The following is a 23,497-nucleotide window of genomic DNA, read 5'->3' as shown; positions in this document are numbered from 1 at the left end:
TGGGGAGCAGGTAGGACAACACCGGTCCCCGAAACTTCCACAAAGACGAGAAGACGGCAAAAGGAAGCGTCCAGAGGCAGAAGGGCCACCCGGTTCAGCCATCAGCCTCAGGGCGGAGCGCTGCCTTAATCTGTCTGTACAGCATACGTAGGACGTACCATTCAGAGGCAATAATGGCGGCTTTTGCCTTGTTCAGCTCCTCCTGGATGGTTTGCTTGGCCCGGATTTCAGCGTCCAGAGCAGACTGAAGCTCCAGCCGGGCCGACATATCGAGTTTTGCAAAACGTCGCATTTTCCAAGGCATGTCCTGTAATGGGAAGAGAGGGTGATATAGCAGCAAGGTAGAGCGGGCCGGCCTGCTCAATGTGAGACCAGCACGCATATATCTATAAGGCTCCCTACCTCGGCCCTAACAACCAATCAGGTTGAATCAGGGAACCCAAACAACCAATCAGGTTGCTGGAATTGCTCCATAGTACTGAGCTTGAGAGTAAGAGGCTAATATGCGACCAGCACAGCTATGGGGCCATGAAGCAAGAACAACAACGGGGCCCTGGGGCTGGCACAACAATGGGGCCCTGGGGCTGGCACAACAATGGGGCCCTGGGACTGGCACAACAATGGGGCCCTGGGACTGGCCCAACAATGGGGCCCTGAGGCTGGCACAGCTATGGGGCCACGAAGTGGGAACTACAATGGGGCCCTGCGGCCGGCACGGCTATGAAACAACGAAGCGGGAACAACAATGGGGCTTGGGGCTGGCACAACAATGGGGCCACAAAGCGGGAACTACAATGGTACTGGAGCTGTTTAGTCTTGTTTACGTAGAGCATTTTTTGCATCGACTCCCTTATCTGTGTCATAATCTGCGCCCTGTAGAAGGCCCCGTCAGCGTCAGCCCTGTGGACGGCCCCGTCAGCGTCAGCCCTGTGGACGGCCCCCGTCAGCGTCAGCCCTGTGGACGGCCCCCGTCAGCGTCAGCCCTGTGGACGGCCCCCGTCAGTGTCAGCCCTGTGGACGGCCCCCGTCAGCGTCAGCCCTGTGGACGGCCCCCGTCAGCGTCAGCCCTGTGGACGGCCCCCGTCAGCGTCAGCCCTGTGGACGGCCCCCGTCAGCGTCAGCCCTGTGGACGGCCCCCGTCAGCGTCAGCCCTGTGGACGGCCCCCGTCAGCGTCAGCCCTGTGGACGGCCCCCGTCAGCGTCAGCCCTGTGGACGGCCCCCGTCAGCGTCAGCCCTGTGGACGGCCCCCGTCAGCTTCAGCCCTGTGGACGGCCCCCGTCAGCTTCAGCCCTGTGGACGGCCCCGTCAGCTTCAGCCCTGTGGACGGCCCCCGTCAGCTTCAGCCCTGTGGACGGCCCCCGTCAGCTTCAGCCCTGTGGACGGCCCCCGTCAGCGTCAGCCCTGTGGACGGCCCCCGTCAGCGTCAGCCCTGTGGACGGCCCCCGTCAGCTTCAGCCCTGTGGACGGCCCCCGTCAGCTTCAGCCCTGTGGACGGCCCCGTCAGCTTCAGCCCTGTGGACGGCCCCCGTCAGCTTCAGCCCTGTGGACGGCCCCCGTCAGCTTCAGCCCTGTGGACGGCCCCCGTCAGCGTCAGCCCTGTGGACGGCCCCCGTCAGCGTCAGCCCTGTGGACGGCCCCCGTCAGCGTCAGCCCTGTGGACGGCCCCGTCAGCGTCAGCCCTGTGGATGGCCCCGTCAGCGTCAGCCCTGTGGAAGGCCCAGTCAGCGGCAGCCCTGTGGAAGGCCCAGTCAGCGGCAGCCCTGTAGACGGCCCAGTCAGCGGCAGCCCTGTAGACGGCCCAGTCAGCGGCAGCCCTGTAGACGGCCCAGTCAGCGGCAGCCCTGTAGACGGCCCAGTAAGCGGCAGCCCTGTAGACGGCCCAGTGAGCGGCAGCCCTGTAGACGGCCCAGTGAGTGGCAGCCCTGTGGACGGCCCAGTCAGCGGCAGCCCTGTGGACGGCCCAGTCAGCGGCAGCCCCGTGGACGGCCCAGTCAACGGCAGCCCCGTGGATGCCCCAGATGGTGCTGTTAGGAAGAGCCCAGTGGATGGCATTGTTGTTGGGGCACTATGAGGGAACTGCTGTGTGCAGCACTGTTACCTGTGGGTGGCATGGCTAGGGGGGCACTGTGGACAGCACTGTTTAAGGGGTCTTGTGGCTGGCTCTGTTAGGGCGTACCGTGAGTAGCACTTTAATAGGGGCACTGAGGCTAGAGCTGTTATGGGGGCAGTGTGCCCGAATTTTAAAAAACAGCTGAGGGCTAAAAATGCAATTAGCTTAAGACCATGTCTACCCTGGTGGCCACAAAAAAGTGTCATGTGACCAGTGATGTCATTGCCGGATGGCTCTCCCAGGTGACACATCACTTCCATGACATTTTAATGCCTCCCGGAAAGTCTCTCACCGTGGCTCTGGCTCCGAGGCTCGAGTTCCTCAGAGTCTCCAGCTCCTCGGTCATCTTGGAAGCCAATGCCTGAAGGTATCCCCGCGCGTCCTTCTCATCGCTCACCCTGAAAGACAGAGATGAAGGTCACGGATCTGATCAGGCTTAACACTTGATCAAGGGATTGAATGGCGCACTTGAGAACCCGTCCGAGTAATATCCAATCCATGGCTGAGGAGATATGAAACATGACTAGGCAGCCGTGTGCGCTGGCAGCTGTCACTTCCCTCCATGGCTCCTCTTAGCAGCTCCTACAGGGTAATTACTGAACAGCATAGAAGCAGCTCCAATGTCTGAAGCCTGATGGAAGCAGCTGGACTTTACCTCCTTCTTGGGATTCATCATGCCTCGTGTGTTCTGCTGCCCCATTTACAAGCATACCATGCAGCTGTAATCCCCGATTCTTGCCGGGTGACTTCTTGGTCCTTTTACACAGGCAGACAAATTGGGTGATGTTATAGAAGCCGATCGGCGCTCGTTTAAGGACCTTTTATACTGGGCAGCTGATGGGGACAAACGGCTGCATGAAAAATCATCCATGACGTATGGTCGTAAGTGTGGCCGCTCCTTGCCATTATGGTCAGCGGCGCTTCTCCTTCTTGGAGGAGATGTGCTGCCAGCGATCAATCGTCTTTATGTGCACATCAAATAGGCGATCAGCCAACAAATGCCCGTTTGCCCGTTTGATGTCTGATATTGGGATGTTAAACACCTGTCACCCGCGCCGCCACCCGAATCTTTAGAGACGAGCGGGCAGGTACTCAAATAAGGCACTACTTGATCGAGTAATTGTCCTTAGCCAGTATGCTTGCTCATCTCTTGTCTTTAGTTAAAGAACCACGTGGTGCACCTGTTACATGGGCAGCATGGCAATCCTTCTCTGTACAATGCCAGAAGCGGTAGTGTTCGTCCGCAGTGCCAGCAAGGACATGACCAGAATGGCAGATACAAAAGCTTGTGGGTCACCCCTAGCATTAGAGTCTGGTGCCAGGATGCCACCTGAAGTCACCCGAGTACTGCACTGCACATGCCATCCTTGCAGACGGCATTTGCAGAGGGGAAATACTTACCTGGACCAGTGCTGTTGGCACTTCCCCTTCCGAATTAGTTCTGACAGCAGGTATGGACCTTCTCGATGCCCATGATGTCATTGCAGGGGGCTGGCTGTTTGGCTTATCTTAAAGGGCCATTTCGGTGATTTTTAAAAATTCATTAATTATGTAGCTCCCCCCCAGTATATATTAGTGAGCTAGTGCTACATCAGTTAGTTATTTCTTTCTGTCTGAATCTCCCGGCCTCCTCCTCCTAGGATGGTCATGTGATCTCAGTTCTGACCCGCTCAGATCTACTTGGGGTTAAGGATTCATTTTCTAGTCAATTTCTCAGTCTGTGTGATGCTGTTACATGGATTTACCACATCAACTGCCTGCAGGGGATACAGACACCCCTGTCACAGTTACTAATGATGATCACACAGCTCCTGTCACACTGGTATAATAGAGGAGATAACTGCTCATCCTATGGTTTGTAGCTAATATAGGTCAATGTAGACGGTAATGATATTTAAACTGTCCCCTCCAGCAGGGAGAAATGGTACAGCCTCTACATAATGCTGTGCTGTTGCATCATGGAAAGGATGTGAAACTAAAAGTAAAACATGTCACTCTCAAGATGGTGGCTGATAAGTATCAGACTGGAGGCTGCACTACAAAGAAGTGACTGCAATATAAGGAGAAGAGCTCCAGAGCGTGACACACAAGCAGGTGAGGGGGGGGGGGTCGGAAAAATGTGTTTGCATCGGAGTGGTCCTTTAATAACTAAGCCGGCCCCTTCTCTGTCTCTGCATCATGGCAGATAAAGAGGCTGCTTATTATTAAGGTAGGAATCACCAGCACCCTGATATGACATGACAGGCAACCGAAAGACTATACCGTATGACTCGGGTCAGAACAGACAAAAACGGAAGTTCCGTCAGCATGCGTCCGGGTAAGTAGCTCCCTCCCTGCACATGCCCTTTAAAGGGGTTTTGAATTATTAGCAGGGGGTCCTCTGTTCAGGATCCTCATCTCTTGGCCAGAGTGGAGAGCGGTTATATTACGCATGGAGTATCTGTCCTGTCCTATACTACGCAGGCAACTCACTGATGTGAATGGACACTGTGTAATGCTTCATGGCTCCTGTGGGGGAGCTGCAGGAAAAAAGAACACTTAAGCCAAGGTTTACCCCCAGGTTATAGCTGATTGCTGCGGTCCCAGTAGGGGGACAATGTATGATCAGCTTATTGTCACGAGACCATTCTAATAAGAAGGGATTGTCCAAAGTGGAAAGTTAAAATATTTACTATAAGTTGAGCCAAGTGACAAAGTCAACTTTGCTGGATTTCCGAGCAAACCGCGGATCTATCCCTTCAGGTCTCGGCTCTGCTGGCAGAGTATACGTTTATTAATGCATGCTTTAATACGAGTGATGAGATCACCGGTAGACAATATACAAAGGAGATAACTCTGTAACATCCTCCATATCTGGCTGCCTGCGCTGCTGCAGACACGTGTAGCCTGAATGGCGTTGCCTTGGGGAAGCTGCCAGTTCGTTGCTTCTGTGGAGTGTCTCGTTGGGCAGCAGCACAGGAAGGGTTAATGCTGGGAGCTGCCTGTTATTCACGGCTTTGGCTGCCGACCAGAGTGAGAGGATCTTTTATGCCGAATGTCCAGGATGAGAAGGAACTGAGGGAACTTTCCAAAACTTTGCCCAAATAAGGACAATGATGTCGGGTTATGAGCAGGGACCACGTTCCCATAAAAAGCCAACATCTACTGCAGTGGCGGGTGCAGCCGTAAGTCTGGGAAACAAGTGCAAATACCCAGGGGGTAGAGACTGCTGCAGTGCAAAAGTAAGTGAACCCAAAAGCAGACACAATACATAGGAAACAGGAAAAAGTAAAAGTGACTTATAACAATATAGGGAAAAATAAAAAAAAAACGCCTTTGTTATACATTTCACTTATCTGCCTTTTATTTCTCTTTCTGGGAAAGATGATTCTTGTACATAGGGAGCAGTATTATAGTAGTTATATTCTTGTACATAGGGGGCAGTATTATAGTAGTTATATTCTTGTACATAGGAGGCAGTATTATAGTAGTTATATTCTTGTACATAGGGGAGCAGTATTATAGTAGTTATATTCTTGTATATAGGGGGCAGTATTATAGTAGTTATATTCTTGTATATAGGGGGCAGTATTATAGTAGTTATATTCTTGTACATAGGAGCAGTATTATAGTAGTTATATTCTTGTACATAGGGGGCAGTATTATAGTAGTTATATTCTTGTACATAAGAGGCAGTATTATAGTAGTTATATTCTTGTACATAGGGAGCAGTATTATAGTAGTTATATTCTTGTACATAGGGAGCAGTATTATAGTAGTTATATTCTTGTACATAGGGAGCAGTATTATAGTAGTTATATTCTTGTACATAAGAGCAGTATTATAGTAGTTATATTCTTGTATATAGGGGGCAGTATTATAGTAGTTATATTCTTGTACATAGGGGCAGTATTATAGTAGTTATATTCTTGTACATAGGGAGCAGTATTATAGTAGTTATATTCTTGTATATAGGGGGCAGTATTATAGTAGTTATATTCTTGTACATAGGGGCAGTATTATAGTAGTTATATTCTTGTACATAGGGGGCAGTATTATAGTAGTTATATTCTTGTATATAGGGGGCAGTATTATAGTAGTTATATTCTTGTATATAGGGGGCAGTATTATAGTAGTTATATTCTTGTACATAGGGAGCAGTATTATAGCAGTTATATTCTTGTACATAGGGGGCAGTATTATAGTAGTTATATTCTTGTACATAGGGAGCAGTATTATAGTAGTTATATTCTTGTACATAGGGGGCAGTATTATAGTAGTTATATTCTTGTACATAGGAGCAGTATTATGGTAGTTATATTCTTGTACATAGAGGGCAGTATTATAGTAGTTATATTCTTGTACATAGGGGGCAGTATTATAGTAGTTATATTCTTGTACATAGGGGGCAGTATTATAGTAGGTATATTCTTGTACATAGGAGTCAGTATTATAGTAGTTATATTCTTGTACATAGGAGGCAATATTATAGTAGTTATATTCTTGTACATAGGGGGCAGTATTATAGTAGTTATATTCTTGTACATAGGGGGCAGTATTATAGTAGTTATATTCGTGTACATAGGGGGCAGTATTATAGTAGTTATATTCTTGTACATAGGGAGCAGTATTATAGTAGTTATATTCTTGTACATAGGGAGCAGTATTATAGTAGTTATATTCTTGTACATAGGGGGCAGTATTATAGTAGTTATATTCTTGTACATAGCAGGCAGTATTATAGTAGTTATATTCTGGTACATAGGGGGCAGTATTATAGTAGTTATATTCTTATACATAGGAGGCAGTATTATAGTAGTTATATTCTTGTACATATGAGGCAGTATTATAGTAGTTATATTCTTGTACATAGGAGGCAGTATTACAGTAGTTATATTCTTGTACATAGGGGGCAGTATTATAGTAGTTATATTCTTGTACATAGGGGGCAGTATTATAGTAGTTATGTTCTTGTACATAGGAGCAGTATTATAGTCGTTATATTCTTGTACATAGGAGCAGTATTATAATAGTTATATTCTTGTACATAGGGGGCAGTATTATAGTAGTTATATTCTTGTACATAGGGGGCAGTATTATAGTAGTTATATTCTTGTACAGAGGGGGCAGTATTATAGTAGTTATATTCTTGTACATAGGGGGCAGTATTAGAGTAGTTATGTTCTTGTACATAGGGGGCAGTATTATAGTAGTTATATTCTTGTACATAGGAGGCAGTATTATAGTAGTTAAATTCTTGTACATAGGGAGCAGTATTATAGTAGTTATATTCCTGTACATAGGAGGCAGTATTATAGTAGTTATATTCTTGTACATAGGAGGCAGTATTATAGTAGTTATATTCTTGTACATAGGGGGCAGTATTATAGTAGTTATATTCTTGTATATAGGGGGCAGTATTATAGTAGTTATATTCTTGTATATAGGGGGCAGTATTATAGTAGTTATATTCTTGTACATAGGAGCAGTATTATAGTAGTTATATTCTTGTACATAGGGAGCAGTATTATAGTAGTTATATTCTTGTACATAGTGAGCAGTATTATAGTAGTTATATTCTTGTATATAGGGGGCAGTATTATAGTAGTTATATTCTTGTACATAGGGAGCAGTATTATAGCAGTTATATTCTTGTACATAGGGGGCAGTATTATAGTAGTTATATTCTTGTACATAGGGAGCAGTATTATAGTAGTTATATTCTTGTACATAGGGGGCAGTATTATAGTAGTTATATTCTTGTACATAGGAGCAGTATTATGGTAGTTATATTCTTGTACATAGAGGGCAGTATTATAGTAGTTATATTCTTGTACATAGGGGGCAGTATTATAGTAGTTATATTCTTGTACATAGGGGGCAGTATTATAGTAGGTATATTCTTGTACATAGGAGTCAGTATTATAGTAGTTATATTCTTGTACATAGGAGGCAATATTATAGTAGTTATATTCTTGTACATAGGGGGCAGTATTATAGTAGTTATATTCTTGTACATAGGGGGCAGTATTATAGTAGTTATATTCGTGTACATAGGGGGCAGTATTATAGTAGTTATATTCTTGTACATAGGGAGCAGTATTATAGTAGTTATATTCTTGTACATAGGGAGCAGTATTATAGTAGTTATATTCTTGTACATAGGGGGCAGTATTATAGTAGTTATATTCTTGTACATAGCAGGCAGTATTATAGTAGTTATATTCTGGTACATAGGGGGCAGTATTATAGTAGTTATATTCTTATACATAGGAGGCAGTATTATAGTAGTTATATTCTTGTACATATGAGGCAGTATTATAGTAGTTATATTCTTGTACATAGGAGGCAGTATTACAGTAGTTATATTCTTGTACATAGGGGGCAGTATTATAGTAGTTATATTCTTGTACATAGGGGGCAGTATTATAGTAGTTATGTTCTTGTACATAGGAGCAGTATTATAGTCGTTATATTCTTGTACATAGGAGCAGTATTATAATAGTTATATTCTTGTACATAGGGGGCAGTATTATAGTAGTTATATTCTTGTACATAGGGGGCAGTATTATAGTAGTTATATTCTTGTACAGAGGGGGCAGTATTATAGTAGTTATATTCTTGTACATAGGGGGCAGTATTAGAGTAGTTATGTTCTTGTACATAGGGGGCAGTATTATAGTAGTTATATTCTTGTACATAGGAGGCAGTATTATAGTAGTTAAATTCTTGTACATAGGGAGCAGTATTATAGTAGTTATATTCCTGTACATAGGAGGCAGTATTATAGTAGTTATATTCTTGTACATAGGAGGCAGTATTATAGTAGTTATATTCTTGTACATAGGGGGCAGTATTATAGTAGTTATATTCTTGTACATAGGGGTCAGTATTATAGTAGTTATATTCTTGTATATAGAGGGCAGTATTATAGTAGTTATATTCCTGTACATAGGGGGCAGTATTATAGTAGTTATATTCTTGAACATAGGGGGCAGTATTATAGTAGTTATATTCTTGTACATAGGAGCAGTATTATAGTAGTTATATTCTTGTACATAGGGGGCAGTATTATAGTAGTTATATTCTTGTACATAGGAGGCAGTATTATAGTAGTTATATTCTTGTACATAGGAGCAGTATTATAGTAGTTATATTCTTGTACATAGGGGGCAGTATTATAGTAGTTATATTCTTGTACATAGGGGGCAGTATTATAGTAGTTATATTCTTGTACACAGGGGCAGTATTATAGTAGTTATATTCTTGTACACAGGGGGCAGTATTATAGTAGTTATATTCTTGTACATAGGGGCAGTATTATAGTAGTTATATTCTTGTACATAGGGGTAGTATTATAGTAGTTATATTCTTGTACATACGAGGCAGTATAAAAGTATTTATATTCTTGTACATAGGGGGCAGTATTATAGTAGTTATATTCTTGTACATTGGGGGCAGTATTATAGTAGTTATATTCTTGTACATAGGGGGCAGTATTATAGTAGTTATATTCTTATACATAGGGGGCAGTATTATAGTAGTTATATTCTTGTATATAGAGGGCAGTATTATAGTAGTTATATTCCTGTACATAGGGGGCGGTATTATAGTAGTTATATTCTTGTACATAGGGGGCAGTATTATAGTAGTTATATTCTTGTATATAGAGGGCAGTATTATAGTAGTTATATTCCGGTACATAGGGGGCGGTATTAAAGTAGTTATATTCTTGTACATAGGGGCAGGAATATAGTAGTTATATTCTTGTACAAAAGGGGCAGTATTATAGTAGTTATATTCTTGTACATAGGGGGCAGTATTATAGTAGTTATATTCTTGTATATAGAGGGCAGTATTATAGTAGTTATATTCCTGTACATAGGGGGCGGTATTATAGTAGTTATATTCTTGTACATAGGGGGCAGTATTATAGTAGTTATATTCTTGTACATAGGGGGCAGTATTATAGTAGTTATATTCTTGTACATAGGGGGCAGTATTATAGTAGTTATATTCTTATACATAGGGGGCAGTATTATAGTAGTTATATTCTTGTACATAGGAGGCAGTATTATAGTAGTTATATTCCTGTACATAGGGGGCGGTATTATAGTAGTTATATTCTTGTACATAGGGAGCAGTATTATAGTAGTTATATTCTTGTACATAGGGGGCAGTATTATAGTAGTTATATTCTTGTACATAGGGGCAGTATTATAGTAGTTATATTCTAGTACATAGGGGGCAGTATTATAGTAGTTATATTCTTGTACATAGGAGCAGTATTATAGTAGTTATATTCTAGTACATAGGGGGCAGTATTATAGTAGTTATATTCTTGTACATGGGGGCAGTATTATAGTAGTTATATTCTTGTACATAGGAGGCAGTATTATACTAGTTATATTCTTGTATATATGGGGCAGAATTATAGTAGTTATATTCTTGTACATAGGAGCAGTATTATAGTAGTTATATTCTTGTACATAGAGGGCAGTATTATAGTAGTTATATTCTTGTACATAGGGGGCAGTATTATAGTAGTTATATCCTTGTACTAAGGGAGCAGTATTATAGTAGTTATATTCTTGTACATAGGGGCAGGAATATAGTAGTTATATTCTTGTACATCGGGGCAGTATTATAGTAGTTATATTCTTGTACACATGAGGCAGTATTATAGTAGTTATATTCTTGTACATAGGGGCTTTATTATAGTAGTTATATTCTTGTACATAGGGGGCAGTATTATAGTAGTTATATTCTTGAACATAGGGGGCAGTATTATAGTAGTTATATTCTTGTACATAGGAGGCAGTATTATGGTAGTTATATTCTTGTACATAGGGGGCAGTATTATGGTAGTTATATTCTTGTACATAGGGGGCAGTATTATAGTAGTTATATTCTTGTACATAGGGAGCAGTATTATAGTAGTTATATTCTTGTACATAGGAGGCAGTATTATAGTAGTTATATTCTTGTACATAGGAGGCAGTATTATCGTAGTTATATTCTTGTACATAGGGGGCAGTATTATGGTAGTTATATTCTTGTACATAGGGGGCAGTATTATAGTAGTTATATTCTTGTACATAGGGAGCAGTATTATAGTAGTTATATTCTTGTACATAGGGGGCAGTATTATAGTCGTTATATTCTTGTACATAGGAGGCAGTATTATAGTAGTTATATTCTTGTACATAGGAGCAGTATTATAGTAGTTACATTCTTGTACATAGGGGGCAGTATTATAGTAGTTATATTCTTGTACATAGGGGGCAGTATTATAGTAGTTATATTCTTGTACACAGGGGCAGTATTATAGTAGTTATATTCTTGTACACAGGGGGCAGTATTATAGTAGTTATATTCTTGTATATAGAGGGCAGTATTATAGTAGTTATATTCCTGTACATAGGGGGCGGTATTATAGTAGTTATATTCTTGTACATAGGGAGCAGTATTATAGTAGTTATATTCTTGTACATAGGGGCAGGAATATAGTAGTTATATTCTTGTACATAGGGGGCAGTATTATAGTAGTTATATTCTTGCACATAGGGGGCAGTATTATAGTAGTTATATTCTTGTATATAGAGGGCAGTATTATAGTAGTTATATTCCTGTACATAGGGGGCGGTATTAAAGTAGTTATATTCTTGTACATAGGGGCAGGAATATAGTAGTTATATTCTTGTACATAAGGGGCAGTATTATAGTAGTTATATTCTTGTACATAGGGGGCAGTATTATAGTAGTTATATTCTTGTATATAGAGGGCAGTATTATAGTAGTTATATTCCTGTACATAGGGGGCGGTATTATAGTAGTTATATTCTTGTACATAGGGGGCAGTATTATAGTAGTTATATTCTTGTACATAGGAGCAGTATTATAGTAGTTATATTCTTGTACATAGGGGCAGGAATATAGTAGTTATATTCTTGTACATCGGGGCAGTATTATAGTAGTTATATTCTTGTACACATGAGGCAGTATTATAGTAGTTATATTCTTGTACATAGGGGCTTTATTATAGTAGTTATATTCTTGTACATAGGAGGCAGTATTATGGTAGTTATATTCTTGTACATAGGGGGCAGTATTATGGTAGTTATATTCTTGTACATAGGGGGCAGTATTATAGTAGTTATATTCTTGTACATAGGAGGCAGTATTATAGTAGTTATATTCTTGTACATAGGAGGCAGTATTATAGTAGTTATATTCTTGTACATAGGGGGCAGTATTATAGTAGTTATATTCTTGTACATAGGGGGCAGTATTATAGTAGTTATATTCTTGTACATAGGGAGCAGTATTATAGTAGTTATATTCTTGTACATAGGGGGCAGTATTATAGTAGTTATATTCTTGTACATAGGGGGCAGTATTATAGTAGTTATATTCTTGTACATAGGGGGCAGTATTATAGTAGTTATATTCTTGTACATAGGGAGCAGTATTATAGTAGTTATATTCTTGTACATAGGGGGCAGTATTATAGTAGTTATATTCTTGTACATAGGAGGCAGTATTATAGTAGTTATATTCTTGTACATAGGGGGCAGTATTATAGTAGTTATATTCTTGTACATAGGGGGCAGTATTATAGTAGTTATATTCTTGTACATAGGGGGCAGTATTATAGTAGTTATATTCTTGTACATAGGGAGCAGTATTATAGTAGTTATATTCTTGTACATAGGGAGCAGTATTATAGTAGTTATATTCTTGTACATAGGGGGCAGGAATATAGTAGTTATATTCTTGTACATAGGGGGCAGTATTATAGTAGTTATATTCTTGTACATAGGAGGCAGTATTATAGTAGTTATATTCTTGTACATAGGGGGCAGTATTATAGTAGTTATATTCTTGTACATAGGGGGCAGTATTATAGTAGTTATATTCTTGTACATAGGGGGCAGTATTATAGTAGTTATATTCTTGTACATACGGGGCAGTATTATAGCAGTTATATTCTTGTACATAGGGGGCAGTATTATAGTAGTTATTTTCTTGTACATGGGGGGCAGTATTATAGTAGTTATATTCTTGTACATAGGGGGCAGTATTATAATAGTTATATTCTTGTACATGGGGCAGTATTATAGTAGTTATATTCTTGTACATAGGAGGCAGTATTATAGTAGTTATATTCTTGTACATGGGGGCAGTATTATAGTAGTTATATTCTTGTACATAGGAGGCAGTATTATAGTAGCTATATTCTTGTATATATGGGGCAGTATTATAGCAGTTATATTCTTGTACATGGGGCAGTATTATAGTAGTTATATTCTTGTACATAGGAGGCAGTATTATAGTAGTTATATTCTTGTACATAGGGGGCAGTATTATAGTAGTTATATTCTTGTACACAGGGGGGCAGCATTATAGTAGTTATATTCTTTTACATAGGGAGCAGTATTATAGTAGTTATATTCTTGTACATAGGAGCAGTATTATAGTAGTTATAATCTTGTACATAGGGGGCAGTATTATAGTAGTTATATTCTTGTACATAGAGGGCAGTATTATAGTAGTTATATTCTTGTACATAGGGGGCAATATTATAGTAGTTATATCCTTGTACTAAGGGAGCAGTATTATAGTAGTTATATTCTTGTACATCGGGGCAGTATTATAGTAGTTATATTCTTGTACACATGAGGCAGTATTATAGTAGTTATATTCTTGTATATAGGGGCTTTATTATAGTAGTTATATTCTTGTACATAGGGGGCAGTATTATAGTAGTTATATTCTTGTACATAGGGGGCAGTATTATAGTAGTTATATTCTTGTACATAGGGGGCAGTATTATAGTAGTTATATTCTTGTACATAGGGGGCAGTATTATAGTAGTTATATTCTTGTACATAGGAGGCAGTATTATGGTAGTTATATTCTTGTACATAGGGGGCAGTATTATGGTAGTTATATTCTTGTACATAGGGGGCAGTATTATAGTAGTTATATTCTTGTACATAGGGAGCAGTATTATAGTAGTTATATTCTTGTACATAGGGAGCAGTATTATAGTAGTTATATTCTTGTACATAGGGGGCAGTATTATAGTAGTTATATTCTTGTACATAGGGGGCAGTATTATAGTAGTTATATTCTTGTACATAGGAGGCAGTATTATAGTAGTTATATTCTTGTACATAGGGGGCAGTATTATAGTAGTTATATTCTTGTACATAGGGGGCAGTATTATAGTAATTATATTCTTGTACATAGGGGGCAGTATTATAGTAGTTATATTCTTGTACAAAGGAGCAGTATTATAGTAGTTATAGTCTTGTACATAGGGGCAGTATTATAATATTAAGGTTATTGTACATAGGAGCAGTTTTATAATAGAGTTATTCTTCCAAGTAAGGGGTAGATGTGGATAATGGTTGCAGGATAGTCCACGGGGTACTGCCACTCTGCTTTCAGACATATTTGCTTGCTGCTTTGTCAGCAAAAACCTTTCTGACCATGAAATTGCCACCTATGACAGCAGCAATAATATTGGCAATGACAGGCCTTATTATTACATGTCTACCTCTGTTGTGCACTTTTCACAATTCGGTAATAGAAGGAGAGAACAAACCATTGGATGATCTCTGTGATCTGCGCCTCCCAATGAGCCACTGACTCCTTCTTGTCAGCCAGATCCCTCATCTCCTCCTCCAGCTGCCGGTTGTTAATATTCTGCTTCTCAAGGCTGGAGCTGAGCTGCAGTTCAAGGAGCAGACGAAAATCCATGAATTAGAAACTCAACTTCCCTCATCAGGAACCTCCATAATAATTAGGCTAAAATAGTACAAATGACTTATTGCTTTTACACAGTTTATGACTTATACAGGTTTTCAAAAACTTTGCTGATCCAGATCCAGAGGTACTCCTGTCACATCTAAAGCTGCATTCAGAATTCTGTTTTCTGGTACATAGAATCCGTAAGCACTGTTCAGATAATACACTGCATTGACTTTGGTGCACTGAATTGTGGGAGATGTAGACTTTTTGCCCATAGGATAAGCAAAGAGAGCAAAGTCTATAAGAAAATAAGTTGAAGTTTGAATGCTGCTCTGGGTATGACTGGAGAATATATCTATAGGTTGAAATGGGGATACATATTATTGTAGTAAATACATATATTGCTAAAAAAGGCATTGCAGAAAACCGATACCTTATCGAGTTCATTCGAGAGCCTCTTGTTTTCCTCGGCAAGCAGCGCCCGCTCACGCTCAAATTTCTGTCTAAACTCCGCCTCAAACTCCTCCCTCTCACTTTGGCTGCAGGAAAAAAATATAAATGATGGTATTAATTAATTCAGCAATTTCTGGTGTTACGTGACAGACAGATGGCCATATATGTATATCTCATTAACATGTCCGCTGTGACTCAGGAATTACTGTGTATATGTTATTGAAGGCCGTTTTCAGATTTTGACACGTGCTTTCATATCCGGCTGATATACGCTGCCCATCTGATGCATGGGTTTACAATGCATTCGTTCAGATGCGCGTATTCCCGTAGATAGATAGATATGAGATTAATAGATATGAGATAGATATAGATATGAGAGATTGAGAGAGATATGAGATAGATATAGAGATATGAGGTACATATGAGATAGATAGATATCAGATAGATAGATAGATAGATATGAGATAGATATGAGATAGATAGATAGATAGATAGATAGATATGAGCTAAATAGATATATGAGATACAAAGAAATGAGATAGAAAGATGGATATGACATAGATATGATATAGATAGATATGAGATAGATAAATAGATATGAGATAGATAGAAAGATAGATAGATAGATAGATAGATAGATAGATAGATAGATAGATAGATAGATAGATATGGGATAGATAGATAGAGATTGAGAGAGATATGAGATAAATAGAGAGATATGAGGTACATATGAGATAGATAGATATGAGCTAAATAGATATAGATATTAAATAGATATATATGAGATAGATAGAAATGAGATAGATAGATAGATATGAGATAGATAGCTATTAGATAGATAGATATTAGATAGATAGAAATGAGATTGATTGATTGATAGATATGTGATAGATAGATATTAGATAGATATTAAATAGATAGAAATGAGATTGATAGATAGATGTGAGATAGATATTAGATAGATAGATAGATATTAGATGGATAGATAGATATGGGATAGGAGATAGATAGATAGATGTGAGATGGATATTAGATAGATAGATAGATATTAGATAGATAGATAGATGTGAGATAGATAGATAGCTAGATAGATAGGTAGCTAGATAGATATTAGATAGATAGATAGAAATGAGATAGATAGATATACGATAGATATGAGATAGATATACGATAGATAGATAGATATGAGATAGATATGAGATAGATATAAGATAGATAGATAGATAGATAGATATGAGATAGATAGATATGAGATAGATAGATAGATATTAGATAGATATAAGATAGATATGAGATAGATAGATATGAGATAGATAGATAGATAGATAGATATAAGATAGATAGATATGAGATAGATAGATGATATATAGATAGATAGATATTAGATAGATAGATTGATAGATAGGAGATAGATAGATAGATAGATATGAGATAGATAGATAGATGTGAGATGGATATTAGATAGATAGATAGATAGATATTAGATAGATAGATGTGAGATAGATAGATAGCTAGATAGATAGGAGATAGATAGAAATGAGATAGATAGATATACGATAGATATGAGATAGATATACGATAGATAGATAGATATGAGATAGATATAAGATAGATAGATAGATATGAGATAGATAGATATGAGATAGATAGATAGATATTAGATAGATATAAGATAGATATGAGATAGATATGAGATAGATAGATATGAGATAGATAGATAGATAGATATAAGATAGATAGATATGAGATAGATAGATGATATATAGATAGATAGATATAAGATAGATAGATATGAGATAGATAGATGATATATAGATAGATAGATATTAGATAGATAGATTGATAGATAGGAGATAGATAGATAGATATGAGATAGATAGATAGATATGAGATATATAGATAGATAGATATTAGATAGATAGATTGATAGATAGATAGATATGAGATAGATAGATAGATTGATAGATATATAGATAGATATGAGATAGATAGATCGATAGATAGATAGATATGAGATAGATATGAGATAGATAGATAGATAGATAGATAGATAGATTATCTGGACGCCTCGGCTTTTCATTACATCACCCGGTTCAGGTTTGTTTAGACATAAATCTTTCCACTTCAAATAAAAGTCTGATTTGTGGATTTTCAGGCCGCGCCGTCTGAGCTGCGCTTTCCCATTTTAGGATGGACCGAGGCGGCCAGTTCTAGATGTGAAGCCCCTTCTGCCTGCGGGGGCAACTGGCACAATAACTTGTGTATTGGGGGACACGAGGAATCATCGCCTCATCTCCGGGCAGAGGGCTGGAGATGTGGGGGGTCCGGGTGCCCTGGAGTTATCAATTGTGGTGGAACATTCAGTGAGTGTTTGAGGGAATGAAGCCAAAAATGAGGAAACCGGGCGTCAGGTCCTTTGATCCGAGATTCTGATTAATCTGCATGAAAACAGCACCATATAAGCCCTGAATAAAAACACAGAGGGGAACGAGAGAGCCCCAGACAGCATGTGGTGTGCGCCATAACACCGACACTCGTATACCAACACCATGATAGGATCCGTGTGCTGGCTCCCACAAGGCACCCGCTACCTTATGTCTTACCGCCTGCCCCCATCAAGGCTCTGCCATCTAGTGTCTTACCCCCTGCCCCTATCAAGGCTCCGCCACCTAATGTCTTACCCTCTGCCCCTATCAAGTCTCTGCCACCTGGTATCTTACCCCCTGCCCCTATAAAGGCTCTGTCACCTGGTGTCTTACCCCCTGCCCCTATAAAGGCTCTGTCACCTGGTGTCTTACCCCCTGCCCCTATCACGGCTCTGCCACCATGTTTTCCCCTAAATCTCCACAGAGCTCCTGCTACTTTGTCTCTCCCTTGCAACTACTGAGTCTCTGCCATTTTGTGCCTCCCTCCAGCTTCAACCCCAAAGATCCCATGTCAACTTGTTTCTCTCCCTGCCCCTATCAAGCCTGTGCCACCTTGTGTCTTCCCCCATCATTCACTTCCACAGAGCCCTTGCCACCTTGTGTCTTCCCCCATCTTTCACTTCAACAGAGCCCTTGCCAACTTGTGTCTCCACCCTGCCCCTACCGAACCTCTGCCTCCTTGAGCCTCGCCTCTGACATCTATCTGCCACCTTGTGTCTCTCCCTCTGCCCCTTCAGAGGCTCAGCTACTTTGTACCCTCCAACTCCACACAGCCCTTGCCATCTTGTGCCTTCCCCAGGCACCACCTCCACATTACCTGCCACCTAGTGTCTCTCCCTGTCCCAACTGAACCTCTGCTAGCTTGGTGTCTCCTCCCATCTCTACGGAGTACTTACCACATTGTGTCTCCTCCATCCCCTATCAAGCCTCTACCACCTTGTGTCTGCCCCATCTGTCACTTCCACAGAGCCCTTGCCATCTTGTGCCTTCATCCTGCCCCTACAGAACTTCTGGCACCTCGTGTTCCCCTTGACCCTAATAAACCTCTGTTACCTTGTGTGTCTCCACTGCCTCTACCGACTATTTGCCATGTTGTGTCTCCTCTCTGCCCCAACTGAGCCTCTGCCAGCTTGTGCTTCACACCAACCCCCACATCCACAGATCCCCACCCCACGCCTACTGAACCTCTACCAACTTGTGACTACACAGCGCCCCTACCAAGCCTCTACCACCCTGTATCTTCTCCATCTGCCACCTCATAGAATCATAGAATGGTAGAGTTGTAAGGGTCCTCCATGGTCATCGGGTCCTCCAGGGTCATCGGGTCCGACCCCCCTGCTCAGTGCAGGATCCCTAAATCATCCCAGACAGATATTTGTCCAGCCTTGTTTGAACACTTCCATTGAAGAAGAACCCACCACCTCTCCAAACACACAGATATTCGTCATGGTGGACTGGATATTCCTAGGAGTAGGGCTACCTATGGGGTTTTTAGCCCCCAACGAACACCCCATTCCTCACCTCTCCCTCCGTGTCTTCTCCAGCTTGTCCCGCAGGATCATGATCTCCTTCTTGAGGGTGAGCTGTTGGCTCTCGGCGTCCCGCAGCTCCTTCTTCAGGTTCTTGATCTCGGTGGTGTGCAGCGCTTCCCTCTTGGACAGCTCCTCCTCGTAGGACAGGCTTTTCTTCTCTAGGTCGCTCTTCAGCTTGGCCATTTCTTGCTGCTGCTCTGAGCTGCTGAATCCGGAGGAGCGACCGCTCTGCTTTTGCTATGGATGAGACAAAGATAGAGATGTAGCAGAGCTGAGCTAGTCATCAGTTACAATGTGCTGCGATATCTAGAGCCTTCCTTTAGTGCGTCTGATTGATGGAACGTACTTTCAGCCCCTCCAGTTCCGTTTCTAGTTGTTTTGCGTGTTGCTCGCTGCGCTCTCGTAGTTTCCGGTCCTTTGAGGCTTCAGCCGCTGCTGCTTCAGCTTGGGTCTCCATCTAAAGGCAGAGTAATGAACACACAGGTGAGTCACCTATAGCAACTATAGCCCGATCCTGGCGGAATGTTAACCGCTTCAGGCCCAGGGTGTCTTGGTTCTTCGGGAACAGACACATTCCAGTTAGTCCTGGTGCTGCGCTATATGTGCAGCTGCAGCAACGAGGCGTTATATAAGCCGCTCTTTAGCGTATATAGAAGTTCACTTGGACTGGATTCCCATGATGCACTACAAGAACCCCCACTTCCCGGATTCCCATGATGCACTACAAGAGCCCCCACTTCCCGGTTGCCCATACCTCTTTCTTGGCCCGCTCTGCTCTGCGCAGTTCTTGACGTAACGCTTCCACCTTCTGCGTCAAGCTCTCCATTTCCTCTTCCTTGTCACGGAGCTGACGGACAAACTTCTGCTTGTGGGAGCGCAGCTCTGTGAGGCGCTCGCTCATCTCCTTGATCTCCTGCACTGTCACCTTATGCTGACTCTGGGCCTCCTTCAGCTCTTTGGTTTGGGACTTTAACTTCTCGTTGGACTCCATCAGCTCCTGAACACAACATAAAGGAGGAGAGATGTAACTGTAAGCTGGAAGTCACCTCGTGACGAGCAGCGCAGAAGGACTTGTATCGTCAATTCACAATGATGCCACCAGCAGAATAGTGAGTGCAGCTCTGGAGTATAATACAGGATGGAACTCAGGATCAGTACAGGATAAGTAATGTATGTACACAGTGACTCCACCAGCAGAATAGTGAGTGCAGCTCTGGAGTATAATACAGGATGGAACTCAGGATCAGTACAGGATAAGTAATGTATGTACACAGTGACCCCACCAGCAGCACAATAGTGAGTGCAGCTCTGGAGTATAATACAGGATGTAACTCAGGATCAGTACAGGATAAGTAATGTATGTACACAGTGACTCCACCAGCAGAATAGTGAGTGCAGCTCTGGAGTATAATACAGGATGGAACTCAGGGATCAGTACAGGATAAGTAATGTATGTACACAGTGACTCCACCAGCAGAATAGTGAGTGCAGCTCTGGGGTATAATACAGGATGTAACTCAGGAGCAGTACAGGATAAGTAATGTATGTACACAGTGACTCCACCAGCAGAATAGTGAGTGCAGCTCTGGAGTATAATACAGGATGTAACTCAGGATCAGTACAGGGTAAGTAATGTATGTACACAGTGACTCCACCAGCAGCAGAATAGTGATTGCAGCTCTGGAGGATAATACAGGATGTAACTCAGGATCAGTACAGGGTAGGTGACACAGCTTTAGAGGAATTGTATATGCAAACTGTAAATCAGTGATAAAGGTTGGATCTTCCAGACTTTCCCTTTGCACTAATAATTAGCTGCTGTTTAATGATAGACTCCATAATGTTGGATGTTATATATTGCTCTTCTGCACTGATACATTTGCCCCTTACCTTGTTCAGATCTTCCTTCTCCTGTTTCAACATCTTAACCTGTTTTTCGAAAGCTTTAATTTGCTTGGAGAAATCCTCCAAGTCCTGCCGCATCATCCCGCTCTTCTCCAGCTGCTGGTTCAGCTGACCGGTGCCTGGAAGACAGAGACATTTCAATAAGGCAGGCGATAAAAGGGTATTGCAATGATAGCATTATCCCCTAAAGGGGTTGTACCAGATTCAAAAAATAATGCTTTGTTCCAAACATAGCGCCACATCTGCCCACAGGTTGTATGTGGAATTGCAGCTCAGCTCCTTTCACCTGAATGTCATTTTTGAGTTTTGCGCAACATTCACTTGATAATATAGTCCGGTAGTAGATTCTCCCAGATTAGCATTTCATCGAACTCTGATGGTGGCCGAGCGTTTGGAGACATTTTGCCCATACAGCCCCCTCAAACTGTTGCACCCACTAAGGTTTTACTGTTGCTGAATTGTATTGCACCCCCCCATTCATCAGGTATGGGGGTCATGCTCTGGGTATAACATGCAGTAAGTGCGGAGGTGGCACAACGCCTCGTGCTGCTGTAGGTCGGCCCCATCGTTGGCATACTTGTGTTAGGAGGTAAGTACACCATGATGTGCGGTAACTATCCCCTTAGGAACAGGAGGAGTTCCCCACCCTCTGCAGCATGTCCCCGTAACGGCCTGACATCTCACTATGGGGGATATTAGACACCACGAGGCAAACAGATTGTGCCGTCTGCCCTCCTCATCTACGTAACATAACGGACGTCGCTGCGGCGCGCACCGCGTCCGCGGCCTCTACAGAATACCCCAACATCCAAGGAAAATATTCTCAGAGGTTCCGTTCAGAACCTCCATTGCTGATTTCTGCTAGAAAGCAGGAAGAAATAGCGCAGCTTCCTTTTACATGGGACTGCCAGTTCTGCGACTCTCTAACATCACTTGTGCTTCACTTCTTCCATTCTCAGATCTCCCCGCAGAAAGAAGGAAAATGGTTCTATTTCTCTTCTGAAGCCAAAACCAACCCTGACCTAGTTGTCTTCAGAGCTGAGGGTTTGTAACACTGTATCAGCTTGAATGAAGACCTGTGACATTACTGTGAGGATTCCCCGATCTAATCTATTCCATGGTAATAGAGCCTCTGCGTGTATAGAGGAAGGTCTCCATTCACTGACAGCAAGGAGTAAACGTGGAAATCGTGAAAGGCTGATACATTTAGGGTCCGTTCACACAGGCGAATGTTTCATCTAACTTCTGTCCGAGATTCTAACCGAGAGAACTCAGGCTCATTAACCCCTTTCTGACTGGTCTATTTAGTGCCTTACAGACCTAACGATTTTCAGGGTCGCTCTGTACGAGCCATATTAGCACTGGGTTATCTTTGGGGATGAGTTTTATTTTGTAATTGCCCCACACTGGGGTACATATAATGTGTTGTAGAACTAGGGTTACAATTTTTGGGTTGGCGATAACCCCCCCCTACCCCCATAAACTCCACCATTGTTTGGGGTTTTGTTTTCACGGCGTTCACCATTTAGTAAAAACAATCTGATGATTTTCTTCTCTGATTCCTGCAAGTTTATACAGATTTGTTTACTTTTTTTTTTTACTACTTTTAACCCTTTCCAATCCACTGTCTGACGTCTGAAGACATTATGATTTAAGGCTGTACAGCTCTGATGTTGGAAGACATCCGTCGGGGTTCTCTTACTGTATATTGCCAGCCTCTCTGCTGTCAGAGCCTATCTAATGTGTAACCTCATGCAGTACTGGCTTTAGCCAGCAGATAGCGCCGTTGTATAACAGCAGAAAAAGACTAAGCTCCCTAGGAAAACCAGGATACAAATTGGATTGGAAAGGGTTAAACAAAAAGTAAAACACTTGACTCTTCTTCGCTGCATTCCCAGAATACTGTTATTTCCGGCAGCGGGGTCCGTGAAGCTTGTCGTTTGGATACTAGTACACGGGACTTCTTGATTACGCATTATTGTGTTTTTTTTGGGAGATGAACAAAAGAAAAATAGAATTCCGCAATTACTTTTTAAATGATTTTTATGGCGCTCACGGTGCACGATAAAAATCGAAGTATTGTCCGGGTCGTTAAGGACGCGGTGATATCGCTTTCGCGTTGCTTCTTACATATTATCCCTCTAGATGAGGCGCGGAAATACTGCAGATCTGCACTAAAACTTGTTTTAAAATCTGAACCAATGATCCATGGAAATAAATAATCAGAGAAGGTCCTATTGTGGACTCAGACATTATGTCCGTGTTTATACGCTGCCCGATGCGAACTGCGCCGGCGCTGTCTGAATACGGCCTTACGGGTCTATTATACGGT

General features: G+C 41.7%; 1 protein-coding gene across 6 annotated transcripts in view; it reads right to left on the bottom strand.

Annotated features, from left to right (window-relative positions):
- CDC42BPA (CDC42 binding protein kinase alpha) overlaps positions 1 to 23,497 on the bottom strand; it is a 183,641-nt gene that overhangs the window by 40,491 nt on the left and 119,653 nt on the right. For all 6 annotated transcript variants that reach the window (XR_010791138.1, XM_066595127.1, XM_066595129.1 and 3 more), the window contains 8 exons: positions 21,151 to 21,284; positions 20,015 to 20,257; positions 19,607 to 19,717; positions 19,250 to 19,497; positions 15,283 to 15,388; positions 14,704 to 14,828; positions 2,404 to 2,509; positions 159 to 307 (listed from right to left, as the gene is read on the bottom strand). Coding sequence is in view for 5 of the 6 variants with exons in the window: in XM_066595127.1 (XP_066451224.1) it covers positions 159 to 307; positions 2,404 to 2,509; positions 14,704 to 14,828; positions 15,283 to 15,388; positions 19,250 to 19,497; positions 19,607 to 19,717; positions 20,015 to 20,257; positions 21,151 to 21,284 (1,222 nt within the window). In the remaining variant the exon portion in view is untranslated. The remainder of the gene's footprint in view (positions 1 to 158; positions 308 to 2,403; positions 2,510 to 14,703; positions 14,829 to 15,282; positions 15,389 to 19,249; positions 19,498 to 19,606; positions 19,718 to 20,014; positions 20,258 to 21,150; positions 21,285 to 23,497) is intronic.

The sequence above is a fragment of the Eleutherodactylus coqui genome, chromosome 3 (genome assembly GCF_035609145.1).
Source record: "Eleutherodactylus coqui strain aEleCoq1 chromosome 3, aEleCoq1.hap1, whole genome shotgun sequence".
In the NCBI taxonomy this organism is placed as follows: Eukaryota; Metazoa; Chordata; class Amphibia; order Anura; family Eleutherodactylidae; genus Eleutherodactylus; species Eleutherodactylus coqui.
The sequence above is the reverse complement of the archived record's forward strand: the minus strand, read 5'-3'. Positions and strand labels throughout refer to the sequence as shown.